General features: G+C 36.9%; 1 protein-coding gene across 2 annotated transcripts in view; it reads left to right on the top strand.

Moving 5' to 3' along the window:
- The window catches only part of LOC108681451, a 55,743-nt gene that overhangs the window by 18,240 nt on the left and 12,181 nt on the right, over nt 1-25,322 (top strand). For both annotated transcript variants that reach the window (XM_018170480.2, XM_018170479.2), the window contains exons 2-7: nt 21,434-21,636; nt 22,106-22,222; nt 22,424-22,550; nt 23,874-24,259; nt 24,431-24,598; nt 24,830-25,025. In XM_018170480.2, the coding sequence (XP_018025969.1) occupies nt 21,434-21,636; nt 22,106-22,222; nt 22,424-22,550; nt 23,874-24,259; nt 24,431-24,598; nt 24,830-25,025 (1,197 nt within the window). The remainder of the gene's footprint in view (nt 1-21,433; nt 21,637-22,105; nt 22,223-22,423; nt 22,551-23,873; nt 24,260-24,430; nt 24,599-24,829; nt 25,026-25,322) is intronic.

Genomic DNA, 25,322 nt, shown 5'->3' with positions numbered 1-25,322 from the left:
TTTTTCAAAGCTTGGAATAATTTTTTAATTAAGTTTTCAGTGTAAAAAAAATTGTGCCCTAAATCATTCGTGCTTTTCGATAGACCTAGGATAATTAAACACGACCTCGCTTGATTTTTGTCAATATGAACTGACATGATTATCCTTCACCAAGAATTTATTGTGTGAACTTTTTTCCAGAATGATTAAATTTTTTCAACAAATCTGAATAAAATGTAAGCTACGAACAAATTCTTGCTCTCAATGAAAATGTTAGAAGGGGAACTATAAAGCTTGACAAAATTGCCGACTGCAGCGGGCGTTCTTTGTTATTTGTTCCTTTGTTATTCCTTGCAGCGGGTGTAGACGATGGCGATGAGATGCAGCTCAGTCCCCAGCTAATCCGTTAGCTTTTGGTTACCTTGACCTCTGGCCTCCATTTCTGTGTGAACTCCAGACTTTGCTTGAATGAATTTGCTGTTGGCAGGAAGTCAGTTATGGTTTCCATTCCTTTAACTTCTTCCACGCGATCAAAATTAGTTTTATCTAAACTTTTGGGCGATGAAATTATCAAATTTCAGATTTCGTGGGAAAATTGATTGAGAAAAGAGTAATTCAATCATAGTTACTATGTTGGTTTAAGTGCAACCATCTCTAATTATGCGGAAAACTTTCAAGACAGTGTCAACTTTTTCGTCAACCGTCTCAGTGTTGATCGTTTAAATACAATACACATCACATGCTCCACAGAAAGGAAGGCCGCCGTCCAAAATAGTCCATAAATTCATCAGTTACTCCTCGAACGAACTTTTCACCAATTAAAAATCGAGAGCTACTCGCTTCGGTCCCATCACCGAACAAAAATATTAACCAGACGAAAGCAAAAACAACTTCCTTCACTTTCTTCCCTTCGTATTTTTTCTTGCACGGTGGCAGATTGTGAAAGAAACTTTCCCGTTTTTTATGATCTACTTTCCTGCTCGCGTATCCATGCAATGCCACCGTATCTCTGCTCCTGGTAGCTGCTCTGACTCTCTCCGCTCGGTGGCAACTGTAACTCTCCAATCGGCGGCGAGGACAATAAAACAAAAGTGAAATAAACCAATCATATTTTGTGTCAAATCGAAGGCTGTCTATAAACGGAAATTATATTTAAGAACGTCCTTTCTGTCAACTGAAAGTTTTCCAGGATCAATTTATGTAGTCCACACTATCAACTTCTATAAAGGGATGATAAATATTTACACTAAATTCATGAATTATTTAACGTCGATGTCCTAGATTATGACGTAACAATGATTCAGATGAGTCCTCCTCAGGTGCATACTTCAACAAATGGTGTTAGTGATTAGCATTCTTCTCAACGCTTATACTTGCATTCGATGTCAGCCCAATTTAGGTCTGAGGGCCAAGTTTGGCTCAGCGAAGAAGAATTTCGACTAATAACTTGCGTGTTCTGGGCCTCAAATTACATGTTGACTCTTTTAAAATGAAGCAAAGTTTACGACCAATCCTGGGACACAGACTGGATCAACCATGGTTGAATTAATATAGTATTAATTCAACCATGGGATCAAATATCCATCTTTCTTATTTTTTTCGGTTTGTGCATGACACTGAGATAATCATGCATGCCCAAATACTGATTGACCTAAATATTAAACAACCCTGTAGTATTTATGTCCACAATATATCTACTGTACTTTGCAAATGGATATAAACAACAATTAATCTACCGAGTTAAAATATTCAGCATCATTTTACAAGCAAGAATCAAGTACATATCCGTTCTCATTGGACAACATGAGAAGACCGGCAGCTGAAGTCATTAGCAACAATTTTCAAACGGACACACAGTGCTGTAGTGTTTTGGCTGCGTAATTGTGAATTGTAGCAGATTAATTGTGACTCTGAATTTGTATAGTAAACACATGAACTTGGTCTACTCTAAAAACTATATCAGACTCAATATGAGCACAGGGCAATCAGTGCAGCATAAAGCATAAGCCGCCCTTCTTCCACTGATCAGTTCAACTTTGATGCAGGGTTTAAGTAGTACTGGTGCCAATGAAGACAACCAGATCACAACAGCAGAGCTTGCATGAGGCCGTCCCGAGTTTGCATATCATACGTAGTGCATATCGAATGCCTCTGGCATATCGATAGCCTTAAAGTGTGATTGCAGTTTCAATTCTACCTCGCACGAGATGTGCCATACGTTGTTGCATCAACCTGCAGTCCTGATTGTCTTGGTATAGGCGTGGAAACTCGATTGTGCAAAAAACTGAGCTTGACGCCAAAGGGATGACATGAAAACCTCTGAGCGACCGTGTTCCTGTAGAATTAAGGTTGTAGGCCTACCAACGAAGGCCAATGGTTAGTTTCATGGCCACGCAACCACTGCACATATTGAAGGGCGTTGGCCTGTGGAATTTATGACGAAATTTCTTTTGCATCATCGTCGCTTTTAGTCGCCTTGAGGACTTTCCGTTCAACTTGGATTGAAACCTTTCAAAATGAAAAATTAATTAAAGACTAGTAAGCCAGACTTGGGAGATTTTTGGAATTAAGTTGAATGGTTAAAGGAATGATTTTAATTAGCTCATGTAAGATTTATATGTTTTGGGAATCTTCATGCCAATGCAAAAAGAATTTCGTTTCAATAACGTTTTTTAACTGCTTTTAGTATGCAGTCGAGGACCCTTTAAAAAATCCTACAGGATTCCAACTCCTAATTATGTTAAGAAAGTCCTCCAAAATTGCGAACTTGGCTGCTCTCATTATGCATTATAGGCTTGCGGAGGAAAGACTAACTCGTTTTAACAATCTTTAAGAATAACACACATCAGGAAGTTACGGCGCATTCGATCACGTCTTATCGTGAAATTTTTAAGTACCAATTCTGGGTGTAATGTCACAGCAGGTCCCATCGATCTTCAGTTTAGCTTGGCTTATTCTTCTAAGCAGAACAAATGGACTCAAAATACATTGTTGCGAAAAGGTCAGGTGGGAAGAGCAACTACCTGTATTTGAACTACATCTGAAATAGTGTCATCATTAATATACTATATTTTCCCAACAAATTGACTCCATGCAGTGAACTCAGTCGGTAGCGTAGAGGCCGTGGCTCAAAAGTCGGAAAAAATTTTTTAAAAAATATTTTGAGCACCTGGAATTTATAAAGGACGAACACATTCGCTCATTAAAAGACGAAGCCGCATTTGAAAGTAAACATTTTTTTTAACATAAAACTCTCACCTCGCATTCATCCACTAATGATGTGCAGGAAGTTACAGAGATCTTGGACTGTATACAGAGGTCGGTCGGCTTACAAGACGTGTTAGCTGAGTAGCTCCTTGATAAGTGAACATCCATCTCACTAAACCAGGTTTTTTTTAGTCGGAATTTTTTCAACGCAATAAAATTTCCATTTGGCATTCAAAGTTCAAAATTTTAGTTCCAACTTTCGAGCTCGAGCAGAATTAATTTTATTTTGATTTACACTAAACATGGTAAATAACTATGAGCAGAACAAATTCGATTGCTCCGAAAAATATTACTCCATGGAATGACCGGAGTAACTTTTCTGGAATATTTATATATAATTTAATTATTTGACCAATGTGTATTAATCAAATTTGCAACGTTTTAATATTAGGATAAAGCACAGTTCGTCTTGTATATATATTTTAAAAATTTTATTTAAGTGTTTCTATATATTTAAACCATTCATTGGCCCAACGAAAATTGGATTTGCAAATTTTCTTAAACTGTAGAGACAGACATTTGGAATTTGGAAAAATATAGCCGTTTCTGGCGGGAGCCATTTTTATAGGAAAGCTATGAATATTCATATCATAGTTGATATTTTAAATGATTCTCTGAATATAAGAAATATTACAATTTTACTTCGTTACTGCTAGGATTATTTATCATAAAATCTTTATCCTCATAGAATTCTGTCCTAATTTGTTACAAAAAAAAACGTTTCGTGCACCACAACTCAAACCATGTCGTACACAATTCAGAGTTGAATGCAATTTCAACAAAGTTGAGTTTAATTTCATGGAATAGTTGAAGCAAATTGGTTTATCATAAATAAAACCCACGAGAATAGATTCAAAATTTTAGATATTTCATTGTGATATTATTTAAGAATATATACATAAAATTTCTTAGGCAATGTCAACACTATATTCCTTTCAAACTCTGCATTATAAAACAATCAGCAGATATATTAGACACTGGAATTGGCAAGCATTGAAAATGCATGACTGGGGTTAAATTGGTCATGTCCAATTATGTTCTCGCACGTAAGTGATACCAAGGCTGGGGTTAAATTGGATATAAATAATCAAAATAGACTATATGATGATTATTGTCTCCTGAAACCCAAGTATTTTGTCAGCTACCGGCTAATTTTTATCGGCTCTTGACAAAATCACCGGCTAGGCGTGAACTATAAGTTGATGTCTTGTGTTATCTATTAGTATGATAGTTAGAAAGAACAGAAGCCTCCACTATATAAGCACGATGTTAGTAAGTTAATCTGAAGAATGTATAACCATTGTAGGAAAAGTAAAATCGCAGACAAATTGTTGGTGTTCGAACCATGATTGCCACTTAAAAATATTAAAAAAAAACAAATTATATGTGAGAGAGTAAAGTCTCGATATAAATTTATAATAACTCTTTTTGTTAATTACCACGTGGTTCTTGAACTTTCTCTTGCTGTTCGTTGAAATTCGACGTAATTCTTGGGAATAAAATTTGATTGTTGTTGAAGGCATGAAATCTTTTCCTGTAAGTCTGCAAGATTTTCCTGCAAGTCTCCATATTTACTTTTAACAGTTGAGCGTTGAAGTTTAGCATCTGTAGCGGTGAGACTAATAAGAAGGACATTTTTTTTAAAGATGGCGGCGGTCCTTTGTATCGTGAGAACTTTTTGACTTTCATCTATTGATAAGGACGAATAATACCTCCTAAAAATTTATTCTGATGCATGCCTCTCAGTCAAAAGCAGCAACACTAGCTACCTGGTCTTCTGATTCAGATGGCAGTTACGAAGCTTAATCTTTCCATCGAAAAAGGGTTAAATTAATAGATGAAAGATCGTTCATATACATGATAAAATTTTGATTTCGGATCCAGGAAATTATAGTTCTTTTCAGCCTACAAGACCTTCTCAGTGAGAAATTACTGGATGAAGATAGCTTCGCATATTCCACGATATTTTCATCGATTAATTATTGAGCATTGGAACATTCTCACCAATCCTCTCAAAACTTTTTCATTATTAGCGAGCACCCAGATAGTATTTCGCATAAGCCATGACCCATGAGAATTACATTTGCTTATGGAGTAAAGGAATTCTGTAATATATTTTTCGCGGGTTCATAGTGTGCCATGCTAGCCCCCTCACAATCAAAGCCATGTATGGGCTGCACCCTTCTGTACTGCGAATACAATACAAAACTATTTACGGACTTGTCATCATCGAACCCTCTCGCGCGGCCTTCACACGGCGATCAAAATTTAAAACATCAACTCACGTGTGGGAGCTTGGCCCTCGAGGTTGAAGATGATGGTCACTCTTGATGAGTTGAATCGATTCCAGAGTTTTCCTTGGCGATCTAAAAGTTTTATGGTGTCGTTGCGATGTCGTTCGATTACAGTATTTGCGTTCAAGTTTTAAAATTGAAAGTCTGTTTGAAAAAGTTTTTTTAAACTCATGAAGTCAGTAGTTTCATAAGGCTGGACATAGAAGCAGTAATTAGTGACTGACGTTTTGTAAGAAGAAAAGAAGAATAAACTCAATAATACAATTAGACCTGAGTTGCATATTTTTCAAAATTCCCTATTACATATAATATTTGACAATCAATCAAACTTGTGAAATGTATTACTACTATAACTTAAGTAGGAATAACTAAAAAATTTGTGAGACCGCGACTCGGCCTATAACCACAAAATTTTATGTAATAACAGCTCCACGTCATCACTCTCACCAACGTCCATATGTCGGTCTGAGGGAAGCTTATGGCTGTGGTGACGAGCCATATGCTTAGGGAAGAACATTAGAGAGTGTATGGAGAGCCACACTGAACACGCCAGCAACTGTACTGCTTCACAATGCATTGACTTTCACTAACGCGGCCTTCTCGTTCACGTATGGAAAGAACCGAACACGCGCCGCATTCATGATATCGTCCCTGTTCGCAGGACCGATGTCAAACAGCCAGTCGAATAAACGTACATTTTTGCTGTAGTTTCTTCTTACTCTCTCATTATAACTAGTTGAACAGCTTTTTTAATTATTGATAATATTATTGCTCCAACTTAGGCAAGGCAACACCACGATTTTGAGGCTTTGTGCATTTCGGCCTTATCTTCCGGTGATTGCATATCGGTGCATTTCGGCCTTATTTTCCAATGATGTCTATCGAACGCAACTTGAGATCTAGAGCTATTCTGCTTTGGAGAAAATTCTATTTTGATTATTTATGTCCATAAAAACGCACGTATCCCAATCAGCATATTAATTTTAGCCATGCAATTTTACTATAGTTACAGCAATCGATGAAAACTTTGTCATGTTTAAAACATTAAAATGGAGCGCACATAGTACATTTACGTCACTTAATTATCGTAAGATTTCCTCAGACGAAGACGCCATATCCCAGGTAGTGAAGATTCCAAGTTAATTGCTCGGAAAACCAGTTGCTCGTTTATTAGGATCGTGGTTCTAAACTGGATTTTTTTTCGTATTGCGCTATCATCCATAGCTCCCTAAAATTTTTAGTGTTGTCTTATATATTGCAATTTAACTTTCAAAGCTTATAATATTTAATGAGGGCGTTCACTAAGTTCTTGAATAATTTGATGCAGTCGTCTTCTGCAAATAAAGATCGAACCAAATTTGCAGGAACCGGACCGGAATTCAAGGCTAAATTCTTGGCAATTTTTTTTCCTGACCGCAGTTCACTACACGAACGCTTGTTATCGTGTAGAAGAGATCATGATGAACGGTGTAGTTTTATTCTAACCCACTGATATGCCACTAGTCACATCATATACTTTAGGATGAAGTAGAAATTTAATTTCAAAGTTTATGATTTCTATATTCACTGATGTTAAGAAAAACATTAAATATACGTTACTTTCAAGAATTATTGATTATATATTCCCCCTTACTCTTTGAAAACACAAAATATATTAATTTGGTTTCATGAAGCGGCAGAATCGCTTCCTGAAACTTCACAATTTAACAACCGTATTTTATAAATGAATAAAACTTTTAGCATTAATTGCCATACTATAATTCGTCAGTAAACCAAGCGCCCAGCATAAATTGGGCGAGTTTTTGGTATGTATAAATATGGTGCGGATTCATCGTACAAATCGAGCAGTGTGGATATACTGAGCGGGCTGCGCAAATATGGTACAGGTACATCATGAGTTAAGAGAGCGTGCAGCTTGAATAGTGTAATATTTCGAGCGTGAAAGATGAGAAGAAAATAGTGGCATCCGAGTGCTACCTTATCACTTACAACGGAACAAGTGACTAGCATGTAACATGCAGCCATGCGCTCAACTTGGTATAAAAACGTTCTTTTTTATTCACTTGATACACATGGAATGTTCTTCTATATAATTAATGCAATTGATACGCTCTATTTATACATATGAGATACTGTTCTCCTTATATTCACTTTGTTCAATTGGGACTTACTATAGAAACTTTGAGTGATACTCTATACTCTTGATACTACTTCTACTCTTTTACTTCTACATACTTGGTACAGCAGAAACGTTCGCCTTCTATATACTTGATACGCTAGAAACTTTCTACTTCTATATTCTTAAATGATACACTTGGAACGTTATACTTCTATATACTTCATTACCAATCATTCTTCGTGATAGTTAAGCTACGAAAGATTAGGCGAACAGACTGGTTAAATCAGCAGGAATAAATAGTGAGAACGCAGCATGCGTTATCATATCAATTAATCCAAAGTATACGCAAGATCAATATAAAATTTTTATTTCAATTATATAATTCCGAGTAAAACTGGTGAAAATTGTTTACAAGAGTATTCGTATGAAAATGAGAAAATACTATTGTAATCTTCCTGTGCGGAAGTACATAAATAGGATTCGGAACTTAATAAATTCTGAAGTTCCAAGTGGAATCTGCCATGCGCAAATATAAAGAATGAACATCATTCGATAAAGTGTCTCTTTGGGAAACTATCAATATCGACGAAAAACTTTCATTAGGCGTTAGACAATGGATTTTCCGCCGTAGGGTTGTCATTAAACATCAACTAACGATTCCAGGTCGATTCCGAATTAACAACTAACGATCACCATGATGATTCCGGTACAATAATTATTAATTAGTATCAAAAATCATTAAGTTATCAGTAGCGAATATTTCTTACTTTTTTCATCGTGAACAAAATGAAAGAATTCTATTTACATCACTGATACCTTGTGCATAATTGCACGGCAACGAGACAACCTCCGCGACTGCTTTGTTATCAAGAGCTCGGACTATTGGGATTGAAATTTTTTTGGGGGAGTTTGTTAACCCTGCCAAATGGGTGTGGTGCGTTCCCAAACAGGAGCTGTGCCTAATGGGTGTGGCAAAACTGGTTCAAAATCTTCATAAGGAGTCCACAAAAAATACTGCATACCTACTAAAATTTAATGGAAAAGATAAACTTGCCTCCTGAAAAAAAAACCTTCATCTATATATTGAGAACTTAATTTAAATAACTATTACTCGAAATAATTTCATTAAAACATTATTAATTTAATAATAGAACCTGTAGGTGCAAATTAGGATCGAGCATCCTTCGACTGGTCTTGCACGGCGCCGTCTCCACGTTCTCATCTTCAGCGCTGCAGACAACTGCAGAGGGCGATATATCGACGCCAACGAGCAGACGCTCAGCAGCAGATGCGCCCATATCGGTGAATTTTTTCTTTGCGATTGTACCTGTTTTTAGACATTGTACATTTACTTACAAGTGTAACTTCAACAATTTATATGAATTTGTTCAATTATTGAAGTAAAATTTTGACTTAGAAGTTATTATAATCCTATATATAGACAGCAGTTAGTCGTAAAAGGAACTTGATGGAATATAATTTAATAAAATGGAACGATACCAGTATATGCATAAAAAATTTAAGGAACAATAAATTATATTTATTATTGTCAAAAATTGCAATAATTTTTTCAAAACCATGTTATATAACACGCAAAGCTCACGCATTCTTCACACTTGTCCGATATTTTCCTAAGAAAATAATCTGTTCCTCGAAGTGATAGATGACTTTAATTATGGACATACCTCCCGTTATTTTGTTTTCCTTTCAACATGGCTCATTCACAGGAAATATACTCTGTACATTTCGTCTGATTTTTTTCTGTATACTAAGGAACGGAGGAGCAATAAATGTTTGTTTCTGGCCAGGAACTTTCATAAAAAAAGCGGGCACAAGAAAAAGCCTGCATGATGAAAACTATGCTTCTTGAACCCAAGGAATCGTTTAGTATTTCAAAGCAAAGTTCGTGCATAAGAAGAATATATTTAAAGCTCAATACGCTTATGAATAAACTTTTGTCACGGGCTTCTCACTCCATTTTGCGATGATATTGTGCTATGAGTGCAGTAATTAAAAACGTGTCTATAATATGGCCTTGAATTAGCAGAGACTGATTTTCATAAGGCAGTAAAACGAAAAACAATTTGTATATGCGCAGCACCTTAAATTTCCAATATAATAATGGAAAAAATTCAATGAATATTCCTGATAACATATGCGAAATTAACGCTCAGAGCATTTTTAGTGATTGCGGACATGGTGCGGCGAGAGCTTCATCCACACAGAGGTATTAACATGCAGTCCCCGGCGTGCTGGCCGGTCTGGCAGCATGCATTCAAGGACAGAGGTTGTTCTGATCCTGCGACCTTGTAGGACTCGTCCTGTACCTGGAAGCCTGCTAACTGGGGGGTCAATTTACTGGTCCTGCGACCACTGAATTGATGGCCTCGCAGGGGGCAAGGAGAACACGGCTCGTTGCGAGGCACATAACTTGAGTTTGCTACAACAGCTTAGTACCTAAGCTGGCTTGGGGGCACCTTGACTTGGCTGGGAGGTACCTTGAATTGAATGGAAAGTATCTTGAGTTAAGGAGTAACTTGAGTTGACTTATAAGTACCTCAAGCTGGCCTGGGAGTGTCATGAGCTGGCTTGTGGGTACCTTGAGCTGGCTTGTGGGTACCTTGAGCTGGGTTGAGGGTACCTCGAGTTGGCTTGGGGGTTCCTTGAGTAATTAAAAAATATCGCAGAATATTAGTTTTCTTTCCTCTGCGCGAAAAAAAAATGTAACACCATGTGGTCGAGAAATAATTTTGGTCATTACAGTCTTTCCATTCCAGCGAGTCAAGACACAGTGTTCATGAAATAAATTGAGAACAAATCAAATATATTGCAAATTTATTTACATGTAAGGGCCCACACTGCGGTTCATTCCGGTTTGATGTTCCTCCTTATTGAAGCAAAATATTCCGGCTGCAAGTGCTTTATTGAAGACAAAATCCACAACTAGTACGAATTTCATTACCAAATGACATGAGCGATGATTTTTTTTTAATTGCCAATGTATACAAGCACACTGCAACGAGATTCACAGTGCACAAGTCTTGACAAATCATCGTGGGAGATAATTACTGCAACATGTTGAAATGGTCAGCAGTTGAATGATTCTTCTGACTATTTGCCTTACCGTGCATGATTGCGATCAGAAACATAATATGATAGAAAATAGAATCAAACAATTTTATTGGATACCCTAGCGTATAAATATTTATTACAATACACACTTTCAGATTTGATAGCTTTTTAGTTTTGCAATTACTTTTGAGACATAATTTGTCGTTTTTTCTACATATTTTATTTCTGGAAAATTTCCTGTTTTGTGCAGGACTAGTTAAGTGTAGTGAACCGATTAAAAAATCCAACGATTTGACGGATGTGCAATCTGTCCCGTCTTAAGCATTGGGGGGGTTAGTTTAATCAATCGATGATCAATTGTAAGCTCAGTATCTCTTTTCCTTACAACTCATCAGCAAGCGTGGACGACAATCATCGGATGAAGAATTTTCAAGTGCTTTATCATTAGCGCCTCAAATTGTCTGAACGTCTTTCAGAACAGGAACAAAGGTGCACTCTCTGCGTGCTTATTGTATCATGGAGATCAAGATTATTAAATTTATCCGTCAATAATTATCTATGCAGCAAGAGCTAATTTTGTGTCACTGGTTGGTTATGAGTCAATGCTCCCATTTCTCACCTGCTGACTCTCTGATTGACTATAAGTTTATCTACGAGTTGGAATCTTGCAGATCAGACCAATGCAGTTTATTTTTCTCCCCATACCTTGAAAATTTTTTTGCTAAACTCATTACATAAATGAGTTTCAATTAATTTGGTTCCTAAAATATTCAAACGAAATTATGTCATTTTTAATAAGTTCTTAATTCAATGGAAGGCTTGAGCCATGAACGAAGGAATTGCCTTCCGCATTCATTGCCATCTATAAAACTCCGATAGTCTTTTAAAAGTAATTCAGTAATAGCCTTGAGTGCCGTAAGGAAACATCAGGAGCTCTGCCAAGGCTAGAATTCAAGAATGTCATCCTTGTCAAGGTTTAAACTTTTATTAGTATATCAAAGCCCTAATAATTCTACTTTCTTGCTGAGAAATATAAAAACAAAAACTCTCACAAATGTTTTTACGAGTAATTACAACATGAGAATCAACAGAGTAATAACAAGATAGAATCACACATCCAATTAAATCTTCTATCGTGGAAATAAGGCGGCAACTAAGTATAGCAAGGTAATGTACAAGAAGGAAGAATTACACCTTGAATTTCAGCTTGCAGATAAAATTTAGGTTTCATCTTGCTTAAATTTAATCTCGTAACACTTACAACGAACTTCATAAGCCGACGAGAATGAAGTGGAAGCCGTTATATATTAGGGGTTACTTATTGATGATGCACCGGGTACTCATTCAAGTCACGCTATGACCCTCGCATTTTAACGGCCATTACGTCACGCGCTCGATGGACGAAATTATTGTCATGTTGCATCACGGCTATTTTAGACTGTACTTATCTGGCAAGTCTGATCAAATATGAAATTACTTGAAAATTTTAAGCCATACATTTTAGTGGAAAATAGAAAAATTTCCCGCTATAACGCGAAACCATTTTAGAAGGGATCGTGACCTGAATGGAAATAAATTCAAGAATTTGTAGGGAACCATTTGTTCCACAAATGCCTGCTCTGTGTATTTTATGCCGTTGCATGTACTCTATCTGTAAATAAAAATAATTATACCACAAACTCACCCTAATCATCTCTCATTACACTTGGATTTGCTGCAGTTGAATGAGAGCGTTATAAAACTCCAATCGATTCTCTCGTTTGACATTTTAAAGCAAAATTTTGCTGAAACCGCATCATAAGTAAAATAATTTTAAGTTTAAATCAATCCATCAGATGATTTTTCTTGCATTGAAAATAAGAAATTTGATTTTAATTTCTGGAAAAACGGCAAGACTATTTTCAGTCGATCTCTACGCACATCCCTATTATGCATTTTAAGAATTCGTATGGAAGAGAGAACAGTAAACCCTTACAGACATAAACTCAAACGCGCGCACTCTAATCGCCCGGAACAGATTTGCTCTGCAACGACGTCACAGACGAATTAAAAGTTCATGAAGAAAAATGGCTGGTAGTTCGTTCGCCGCTGCATGGCCGCCAAACTAGCGCCCTGCTGTGCCGTAGGGTAGCGACGGCTGTGACGGAATGAAGGCACGTGTGCTCGTAAGCTCGTCCCTCGCTTGCGTTTTGACCTCATGTAGCGGGGCCGGTGAAAGTGCACGGCTGCTACAGCCGCTCCTGCAAGGACGTCAAAGAAATAAGACCAAGCACCCATGGCCACCCAAAATAAAGACTGAGCACCCATAGCCAACCAAAATTATAAGACCGAGCCACCCAAAATTATAAGACCGAGCACACATTGCGACCCGATAATAATACCGGGTGTCTTATGGCCCCAATATCTGCCATCCAGCTCGATCTCAAAGCGGAATAAACAGATTAAAAAAGGCCATAAAGATTGAGCACCCATAGCCACCCAAAATTATAAGACCGAGCACACATTGCGACCCGATGATAATACCGGGTCTCTTATGCCCCAATATCTGCCATCCAGCTCGATCTCAAAGCTGAATAAACAGATTAAAAAAGGCCTTATCATCTAGATGAAGGTTCTTCCACATGGACGACATCGACCCTAGCTGATAGTCAATCGTACCATCTATGATGAATATAGATTTTAGCTTCTGCACAATCACTCTACTAAAACCAGCAAAGTCAATTTGAAAATATGGCCTAAGTTATACGATAAATAAAATCGAATAATGTTACGGGTTTGAATGGTGCTAAATTTGATAATATGACCTAAGTTATACGATAAATAAAATCGAATAATGTTACGAGTTTGAATGGTGCTAAATTACTCGTATCATGATTTTTAATCGCTCATAAGCGTTGTTTTTCAAACACAATTCGAATCAATTAGAACAACTTAGATGGAAAATTGAGAGTCATAAAATATATACTAGAGTAAAGCTTGATAAAATTTTGGTTCACCAAACGTCAGCCAATGTTTTTCAAGATGCATATTCAAACTCGGCTTATTAATGAACGCAAAATGTGCGGCATAGAAAGAGCAAGTCTTATATGAATAGGGTGCCTATACTGTCGCCTTATTGTGAGTTCCTTTGAGCCTAAACCGGTTCTCTCCAATCAATTAGAAACGATACTAATAATTAATTATAAATAATAATAATGTCTTTTTTCTTCAAGGTTCGCAATTCAAGTTTCATCTACTACTTTTCTACAACTTTTGCAAAGTTTTACGGCTCATTGTTTCAAGCCATGGAAAAATATTATTATAAATGTATCAATAGAATGCCAATGTCCAGACGAGCACAAAGGATTGCCAGAGGCTGGGCATTCGATTATATTGCGGATGGAGAGGAAAGTGGGGCAACTATCAATTTGTGATTCAGGTACACTTGATAAATGCAACTCTTAGATTTTTTAAATTTTTTTGGGGTGTGATTTGTTCTTCCGAGCTCTCCGCGAGACAAGAATTTTCATATACGGTTTTTTCCACACAACGAGACAAGTAAGTATAAAATATCGACCCAAGCAAACTCTGGCCAGCTCGCCATCTTTAAAGCCTATACCAGGAACACTCGCATGGGGACTCGATGGAAGATTTTGATGGCCTCTCATTTGGTCCACGAACGCTGAAATCAGATAATCATAAAATCTCTTCGCTCAAATCGTAAACTACAAAGAATTTATGAGCGGAGAAAAAGCCGAAATGTTGAGAAGGCTCAAGTTCACGGGAAATGTTACGAAGACTTGATCCTGCACCAGTTTAAAATTCAATGACAAAATTATAATCAAGCAGACGAATGTAATCACACAGCAAATATAAAAACCTCAACAATGAAAGGTAAAATAATGCGGGAACTTCTGTTTATAATTTCAAGCGAATATGAACTGAACGTGTTACTAGGGGAAGGTTTTCTTGCAAGGTCTGAAGGGATTCCAGAATCCTCGAATCGTAGAAGTACCGGAGATGGAAGTTAGAAGCTCAAAATTTCCATCGGACACAAGTGGGTGTAATGTTAGGCGTGAGGGCACGCATCACGGAGGCAGATGGGCCAGCATATTTCCAGAATTATTCCTCCTTTCCTTGTATTCGGCCAATCTGACGTAAAAGTTGCGCTCAATCAAAGACACGCTTTAAACGCACTGCGCACTACGCACAACTACATTCTTAAACTAGAGAGAACTACATTCTGTCAACAGATAAAACTTGTACTTGAAGGTGGAATAAAGTTTCAAATTTTTTACAATAAATAAATGCAAGATAACGTTCAGAAAATATTTCTCCAGTATCATTTTCTAAACTATTTCAATATTTTCAGACGTTGAACCCAAGAATGGAAAAGTATTATGAATTATTTTCCTACATCTCCAGAGTAAATAGACATGACTTTTTCATTGAGTAAACACAAGGCTCATTGGAAACCCATTCAACAAGAATACATAACGAATACATTTATATCCAGAACGCATGGCATGGAAGGTGAAGCAAATTCCATAGACGCGATCGAGTCATTATTTTACTAGCATTCAATTCTAGTGTTGTCAACTCTTTCAATAACTTTCAAGCTAAAACCTGGCACTTTCAAGCTAAAATAAGTTGAATTTTCAAATATTCGTAGCTAAAAATATCAATTTACTGACATTTTACATGCATTTTTCCAGCTCAAGCGAATTTTTACCGCTGAATGCGCTGAAAATACGCTAGATTCAGCAGGATAATAGCTGCATAGGCAACCCTGTTCACTTCAGAACGAAATGATTGACAGCTGAAGAAACTCGTAACTCATCCAAACCGCTGCAGGAGCCAGGAGGGCGACAGTTAATTTTAGTTACTCGGCACACTGGAAACAAGTTATTGTTGGCTTCCAGCTCAGCCAATCTATTCTGTGAACATATGACGAATCTACTTGATGTCTTTTTCGCTTTTAAATTCTTATCTGAAATCAATTTAAAGCCGGGAACGTGACTGCTTCAAGCAACAAAATCTCACTGAAGGCTTCTTAAGGCACATAACTAGTCACTAAATGATCAGCCGAGTCAACACTACGTTCGCTAACTTATTCTACAACCTACGTGTGACATTATGTTTATTATCATCTTCTGTAAAGCCTGATACATCAATTTCGATTTCTCGAACAGGTCAAATCACGATATTAAGGTTATTCAAGCCAAATTAGTTATGAAAATTAATGTCGGCCATTCAAAGTAAAAAATTAATGCTGGTCATGGACAGTAAATATTTCACCTATATTGTTGAAATAATTTTAGTAATTAATTAAGGTTATTAATTGGAACAGTTTAGTGAGGCGAAAGGAGATTGATCGAATCTCCTGAGAAGAAGATCTCACACCATTGTGAAAGAACTCCTCACACCATTGACGAATGTAGGTGGTGTTTGTTATCATTGGAATAATTGCATCGCAATCTCCAGAAATAAGGTGTTGGAAAATGTACTTCATTCAAGTTGATATAATTATCCTGCGGACAGCAATCGCAATTCAACTACCCTAGTATTCATTCATGAACATTATGCCAGGAACGATTATGTCGGTACTATGGAGAGCCCTAGCATATTTTTTTCCAATGCATGGTATTCGATAATTTGAAGCTGCTTTACATAAGCACCAATGTTTTTTTTGTAGAATAATTAGTGGACAAAGACTTGCATGAATTGGAGACCTCCGACTTTTGCTAATATATATTTTGTCCCTGGGGACTTGAAGGTGTGAATGTGATATCAATGAGTCCCGAAGTTCATTCTTGGCTGGCATGGAGTGACCGTCGTCTCGAAGGCATTGACCATGCATTGGAAAACGTCAAATGACCACACCCGGGGCCGCTGCATCAGAAGCAACAAGGTCACGGACGGCCAGTGGATGTGGACTCTTAAACTGCCCAACGTTCGCACTACACCCACAGCGAGTGTCAAGTACACCGCAGGAATCTCAGCAAATTTAACGTGTGAAGCATTATCTTACATCGAGATTTCCAAATATTGTTTCAATAATTTTTGAAGTCTTCTGCTAAATCCTTGAGCGCAAAATTTGATATTTATTCTTACATTTATTTTTTTATCGTTGATGCCGGATGAATTTTATATTTTTGTATTTAACTCATCCACTTTTTACTGCATTGGAAAGAATTTCAATTCTTTGCCTCGCACTTTGGTTCGGCCTCTTAATTACCGATTATGCCACGATTTTGACCGAATTTCAGCTATTAATTCCCCGCCCGGCTTCACTACTTTTTCAGGCGTATTTATTAACTTCATATTTAAATACATTTTAAATTTAACTAGACCCACCCATCTATAACACATCCTGCTCTCTCTCAGGTCTCGAAACTGCTGTTGAGAAATGGGGGTGCGGTGCTGTATAAATTCTATGGAAACAAGCGTCATTTCTCACAAAAAAAATTTAATGACTGAAATGGAATGCATTTTTGCAAGGTCGTGCCCTTTATCTAAGACGTTTCATCACATGGGTGGTACAATAAAACTGACTTGATATTAGGCATTATGATTCAAGTTTTTAGTTACCTCTAATGCAGAATGTTACAAGAATAGTGAATACCTTTAGAAATGTGAAAAAATTCTATTCTACGTGTCGTATATGAGACCAAATTGATGCTGAGGTTATATAATAACATTCCATTCATATTGCTGTGGCGTACCAAAAATTTGAAATTATGATTTTTAACAATAATTTTTTGTGAGAAAGATATTTAAATGTCACTGTTACAGTCAATGTACAAACAATTAGAACGTCAATATTAATTTTACAATTTTTTTAATTACAAGGACAAAATTAATAATTTTTACAAGGACGGTCAATGCTTATGATGATAATCTGTTGGAGCAAAATTTTCGTGGGCCCTGACAATTACAAGATTAGCCAACCTGGCATCTCGAGATTTGTACAGCCGGTGCAGTTTGCAGTTTCCTATTTTCACGTAGAAGGTTTTTAAGAATTTTCTCATATTATTGCAATCTCATCACGCTTTTACGGCTGTATTTTTTTCACATGTCACATAACCAACCAGCATTTTGCAGTTTCAGTGAATTTTTTAAAAGAAATCTATGTGGTTGATTTAAATCGATTTTTAGTTTCTATTTTATTTCAGTAATTTTAAACCTTTTGCTGTTCAATTTATTTTTCCAAGATTTTAATAATTTTTCGTAAATATTTCCAAAATTTTCGGGAACTTTATTACGTTAAACTATTGATCACACTTACGGTACGATATTATAGTCGAACTGCTTACCTACAGACTCCGCTGCATGACTGAAGGGCAATTTTCTGGGTCAGGAAAAGATTAGAAATTCTAGCCGGGGGCCCACAAATTTTTTCTGCATGTGTGGGCTCGCTTATGCTATGAGAGACGGCAGCGCTTTATTCACCTCTGATTAAAAAATTTCAGAAGTATATCGTTAGCTAATTCTTCCATCAGGCTCAACTGTATCTGTATATTCCTATGAAGAATGTGTCATTGCAATAGTTTGCCTGGCTTGCATATACACAGGCTATGTATGAGAGCTAAGCTAAACTAGTTAAACATTTAACTTACGTACGTTGCCTTCATCCAGTAAAGGAAAGATTATTGTTACGTTTTCAGTGAGCTTCTTTATCCCATATATATGTCGTACCGAAATCGCGGAATTGCCGATTTTATGGAATCGGCAGCCACTTTGCATAATCTGTGAAATCAGCATTTCATTGCTGGTTCAGAAAATCGGACATAAGAGTTAGATTTAATACAGAAATCGAAAGTTAGAGTTAGAAAAGGTTTGGTCAAGTTTGATCAAGTTCTTTTATATTTAAATATTAAAAAAACTTGGCTGACTGACCTAATCCCAGATTCCTTTAGTATAGAAATGCTGATTCTACAGATTCGGTGAACTGGCTGCCCAATCCATAGAATCGGCATTTCCGCAATTTTGGCACGACATAAACATTGCCTCACATGCACAAAATCAGTATTGGAGCCTTAATAACCTAATAAAAGAAAGCCTAATCTGATATTTTTATCAATAAAATCCAACAAGTCTACAATCACAAAAAGTTTAATATTATAACTCGAATTATAATATTGAATCTTGATAGTTTTCTGTCTGCACCAAAGCTTTTGCTGCGTCCTTGGCAAACTTCTGTTGGTTAGCGGCAATAAAGTTCCAGTTGTTTTTTCCGCTATGGCCTTGCGGTGTGCGTTTCATGGCAGTGAACCAAATGGTGTGCACCTCAAATTAGCCGCCAAACCATCGGATCATTTGCAGATTTTTGTGATTATCTGCACCAAAATGTTATCTCAGCTCACATACCGCTACTTTCTGTTCTTTACGCTATGTCATAACTCGGATTTTACTTCAATTAATGTCACGTCAAATTTGTTACCAGCGTGTGTCAGTTTTGGAATATTTGTTCATTACATTTTTCTTAACGCGCCGCAGCCCATTTCATCAATAGGTTATTGAGAAATTTCAACAACGTTTATGGGTATGATTTTGCCAATCTTAAAATTTTACTGCATCTCATTATAGAAGTGCTGCGTTGATATAAAAAAGTAATAATTAGAGAACATAATTTGTTATTCTAAGAACTAATTTTCTAACGACATGTTGGCCTTTCAATTCATCACGAAGTCTATATCTTGTTTCAACTGCCCAACTATTCGAAGTTAACGACGGAAAGTAATTTATGAAACAATCCTATGATATATTGCTAAGACTGTCACTCAGATTTTGTCGTTGATCTGTGGGCAGTTTCGAAATTAAAGTCAAGAGCCGAGTTTGATTTTATTGTTCAAATGACTGATATGCAACGCTCGTAAGGTCGATGTAAGACCCCGGCTATGTGGTATTGGCAGCCAGCTTGATGATATTTTCTCTTGTATTAAATCCATTGATTTAAAATGCATTGCTTGCGTTCTCTTCACATCAAATACTCGGTCAATTAACACAGCTGATGTATTTCCTAGCTTATTTTTGTTCCTATAATATTATAATTGAAACAACGGTTGCATTAGTCAAAGAGCTGAATGAATCATGAATAATATCGGAAGTGTATCTTTCATTGATTGCGTCACATAATTCTATTCAATTACTGCACATGAATCACTTAAATCGCAGGGAGAACAGTGACCCTGAGAAGCGCGCATGGAGAAAGTCTTCAAAAATAGGCATTTTTCATGCAGGATGCTGATGTCTCAACAAAAAAATATTGAACCAGAATTTCCGTGCAAGTTTGAAAATTAACGAGAAGTTTCCCATAATTTAAGAGTTAAATACTGATAAAAAGTGATTAATCCCAAGACAAAACTCGAAATCGGTCAAATATTTCTTCATTTCAATTCTCACTCGTACAAGCATCAAGGACCCATTAAAAGACAATACGCACAATATTTTTCTATAACATATTAATTTTTCACGATTTTTCAGTTTCAAGCTCTTTGAAGGCTGAGGAAATGCAAATCTTCCCCTTTTTACGGATGCAATGAAATTCGTTTCCTGCTATGACCCTAAAATATTTGTATCTGTTGCTGATAATCGTTTCTGAAATATGTCACTCACGGGTTGCAGTTGATTACGATGTCGTCACGTGGCTTATCGTGCTTATATATGTCGTCGCACGATTCTCACACGTCTTGTTTACTCCGTGATGCCGTCATGTGGCTTATCGTGCTTGTATATGTCGTCGCACGATTCTCACACGCCTTGTTTACTCCGTGATGCCGTCACGTGGCTTATCGTGCTTGTATATGTCGTCGCACGATTCTCACACGTCTTGTTTACTAAGTGATGCCGTCACGTGGCTTATCGTGCTTGGATCGTCGCAAGATTCTCGCAAAAGTGCTCCTAATTGTGGATTAATAAGCGATGAAATAAAATATCGCGTGTAGCGCATTACCTAATGCGTCATGCTTCAAATTTACTACACCAAAGTCATTAGCTATGAGTTGTAGGAAATTCTGACTCGTGTTTTGTTAGCTTTTTTCGTGGCAACCGAGTTCCCTATTACCAGCACCGGAAATTGAAAGTAAAATGTTGCATGAAAACGAACTAACTGCTATAAAACATTTATATTAATTATTGTCAACTTTTTCGACTTAGTATTATTTGTCGGATAAGGCACTGTTATGTTTCAAACTTTGTTGTCTATAGAGGCTGGCGATCCAATTGTTTAATTTGGCCAATGATTTAGAAAATTGTATCCGTCATAGGTCACGGCAAAATATCATTTGCGATGCAAAATATACAAATTTTGAGCATATATTCAACAGATGCCAAATCGAAGCACAAAATTTAGACCAATTGACCAAGCAACAATTATAAATGTTTGATCATTTTATTAAGTGATCTCATAGATCTTCCCTCCTAAGGAATATGAAACATGAATAAACGCACTGTTTTCTGTTTCATGCAATGAATAATTAGCCATTAATTCCATGGCAACATAAAATTATTGGTTTCATTATCACTGCATAAATTTATCCGTGAAAATATCCACAAGTTCTAAACTTGTTTTCACAACTGTAAACAGTAGCATTCATTAACTGATGGCATATGTTTTCCATTCATCAGCTGATCATGTTTCTGAAATATCTTCTAATTTTACCAACTCCACAGATTATGGAGCACGTGCAAGAAATATCTCCTAATTTTACCAACTCCACAGATTATGGAGCGCTGTGGCGCTAGTTCTGGTCTTGGGCGTGTGTGGACCGCTGGCCCTGGAGCTGGTGAGCCCAGCAGTGAGCCCTGAGCTGCAGCACACACAACTTTCGGACCCTCACGTCGTCAGCAAGAGGTCCGTCCAGCAGATCCCTCTGGGCACCGCAGGCTTTCCGCTGCCCGTCGACATCGACCCCATACCTTCCGGTGAGTGTTGGCTAAATTGCCTTGACAGAAACTGCAAGTTCATGCGTGGCCAGTCACGCATGACAACATTCGTGACTAGCCATAATGTAATTTATATTTTCCATAGCCGCAGTATTAGCAACAATTAATTGTTCGTTAGAATGTTGACACTTCATGACTCAAATAAAAAATCAGATGATATAAGTAATTATGTATGATTATAATATATTACACTTTTTATGGTTTAATTAATATGGATTTGAATGAGCTTGAATTCGGACATTAATTGTATTATAATTGAAATTGTAGGACGACTAATTAATCCGATGTACAAAACAATTTTTAAAAAATAATTTGGTGATTCTTCACTTTTTAATTTCGTTTCTTAAACTATTTTCATACATACAGATAAATTTGTAAATAAAAGTTAAGATTATTTTTTATCGATTCATATGAAAATATAAAATTCGTAACCGTATATAAATTTCAGGTCCACGAGTGACGATGCCGCATATTTCGTTTCGCGACATGGGCGTTCAAGTCGACGCGGCAACCGCCACCGTCAAAGAGCGCTTCGATACCATCGAACCTGCCATCTATAACAACGGCAAGTGATGTCCTAAATCATGCAATCGAAGGTTACTTATGTATTAGCAGTTATTAATTTTTACGCATGTAAGTTGGAATCTATTTAGTCGATAATTTTAGTGAACGAGTAAATTAAATTATGCAAAAACACTGTGGATTAGGTTTAAAACGATATATATGTTTTTATTCATTAACGATAACTTTAGTTTTGATTCCGCAGGCGTAAGGCAGATTCCAGGCACCCCAGCGTGGTACATGGCAGCGTCCCACAAGACAAAAGTCGTCGCCAAGAACATCTCGAGGATTGCGCTCATTGCTGAGGAGGCCACCAAATACATGGCTCAAGAGTGAGTACAGATTTACAACATTTGCTAAAAAATTATTATGATGGTAAATGATTCTGACTAAATACAAATTATTCAGTGAAAATAAATGAGTAATGTAATGGTATATTTGAAGTGGCGGAAAGTTTGTTTTTTATTCGGATCCCTGGAGGGGGTTTAAATTCATTAATTTTTCAAAAATAATGTTCACAATCACTACTCAGTTTCGAGTATCATCAATATAATAAACTCCTTCGATTCAATAAAGAGCGCGTTGAAGCAGCGAAAGACAGAAAAAATCTCATAGAATGCACGGCAGCAAAATTTGTACTATGACCTAAAATTCAAAATAAAATTTCATGTCCCAGCGGGAGAAAACTTATTAGGAAGTATTATTAAATTATGTTCATACACATAAAATAATCGTACAAATATCGTCATATGTACTCGAAATTTCTAATGATAGAACATGGAAAGGGATTTTCCTTCATGACATTTATTTCATTAATGTAATTCAGGAATGATACGACAAGGTCACAACGGGTCAAGAGAACTAGTTTTTTGAGAGGTCATGATCCGACTTGTGCGCTGTCACAAGCATTGCTGCATTCAGTTAGCCGTTATTTCAAACAAAAAGATTTAATTAATTTTAAATTGGAACCTTTAGCTGGAAATTTTAGCTAGAAAATTTAGCCTCATGATATACCTACGGAATTAAATGTTCCTCGTCATTTATATTGCCTGGTTTTTAAAACATGGGGCAAACTGGGTATTGTTTCAGTGTAGATTGTACCAGTTCACTAACTCGACATTTCGATTGCTTGAATTTAGTTCCTTAGTCTAAAACACCTTTATGAATGAATTAATAGGTTAATTCCGCTCAACGATAACGATGATTTGTGTCCGATGATGACGGTTCAGAATTGAAATTAGTAAAAATTTAAAAGTTTATTAGTTGTTTTAGTTGGAATGCAGAGGAGCAACGCCACAAGAATGTACAATGTACCTAGGAATTAAAAATGACACATCAAGCAATATAAAAACAATGCTGCTTGGGGCTAATGAGAACAACTTGCCTTGTATTGCATTAATAATTACACTAATTGATTCATCCCAGGGTAAGCTATTGTTCAGACAACTAAAAAGTTTTGCGAAAATTCAATGAATGATGCTTTTTGTATGAATTGAAAACTGTATCGATTCTATTTCCACTTTTTAAGCAAAATGTTTTTTATCGAATTCTTGTGATATTTCTGCTGCATTTTAACGTTTCAAAATTTTCACGTTACTTGCAGGTTCATATTTTTGGCGCACTTTTGCATTTCAAATTTATCACGTTACTTGCAGGTTCAAATTGGATAAGGATCAAATTTCCTACGGCCTTCCCACTGCTGACGTTCGAGGTACAATTCTAGGCGACCAATGCCCAGTCGAAGTCGACTTTCCGTGCCAGCCCCGCAAGTATCGCGCCTTCAACGGCTACTGCAACAATGTTCAGAACCCAAAGTGGGGTAACGCCAACACCAGGTACCTTCGCTTCCTGCCTGCTGATTACGGCGATGGTGTGTCTGTTCCGCGTCAGTCTGCGCAAGGAGAGTTCCTTCCATCGAGCAGGATTGTGAGTCTCACGGTCCACGGCGACCACAGCAACGCTCACAAGTACATGACAGCGCTCGCTGCTACGCTCGGGGAATTCGTGTTCCATGATTTATTCCACACGCCACAGATGGCTGGTAAGAAAACCTTCATAAATTTTTAATAATTTTTTTGAATTGCCTATGATTATTTTGAATTACCTGTAAAATAAAAATGAAGATCAACTTCATGTAGTTAATTTGTTGAAAATTATTCTCGTAGATTACTTTTTTAGCTAGCGCTCGAAAAATAATTTATCATTTTTACAGGTTATGTAGGACAAAGACTTCGCTGCTGCAACGTTCAATTTAACGACTTTCATCCTGAATGCTACCCCATTCGTCTGCCGGAAAACGACCCCGTATATTCGCGTGTGCAAGAAAAGTGCCAAGAATATGTGAGATCCGGAACGGCTCCTAGGACTGGCTGCACTCTCGGTGAGATTTGGCCGCAATTAAATTCTACACAGAAGCTTTCGCGCATAATATTTTTGATTAGACCAAAATTTCTGTTATCTCTTTCCCCGGGAATTTCTAATGAGAGTACAATCTAATGAAATTAATTTCCACTTTGTCACATCGTTAAAATACTTATTGTTGTAATTGGTATTATTGTTAGAACTTTATTACGAAAATTTCCTATATTGTAAAAATATCTATTCTGGTCAGGCCCTCGCGAACAAATAAATCAGGTCTCGGGCTTCTTGGACGGCTCCGTCATTTACGGCTCAAGTAAAGCAGAAAGCGACGAGCTCCGATCCTTCAAGCGCGGCCAGCTCGCCGTACAGCGCGGACCTCAGGGCACACAGCTCCTGCCAGCGGACGAAAACCAAGTCGACTGTCGATCTTCTTCCAAGAAACACAGGTATTCTGGAGGTCTTATTAACTCTCATTGACTGTTACTTAGAGGAGAGTTATAAACTCTCCTGTATTGTCTGTTACTTCTGTTTTCTTTTCTGTGTTGTTACTTATTGTCAGGGTATTGTCTGTTACTAAAAGCATGATGTGTGTTGCGCTAAAAAGCCTGACAGCTTATAGATAAATAAACTTGTTTTTCGTCAATCCAAAATCATATGTGAATTATTTGGCTAGTTTTATTGAGAGGAGGCCCATTATTTCAACTTAGCATGTGCAATGAAGAACTATTTGCCTGGATTATATC

This window comes from Hyalella azteca, unplaced genomic scaffold (genome assembly GCF_000764305.2).
Source record: "Hyalella azteca isolate HAZT.00-mixed unplaced genomic scaffold, Hazt_2.0.2 contig11549, whole genome shotgun sequence".
Classification (NCBI taxonomy): Eukaryota; Metazoa; Arthropoda; class Malacostraca; order Amphipoda; family Hyalellidae; genus Hyalella; species Hyalella azteca.
The sequence above is the reverse complement of the archived record's forward strand: the minus strand, read 5'-3'. Positions and strand labels throughout refer to the sequence as shown.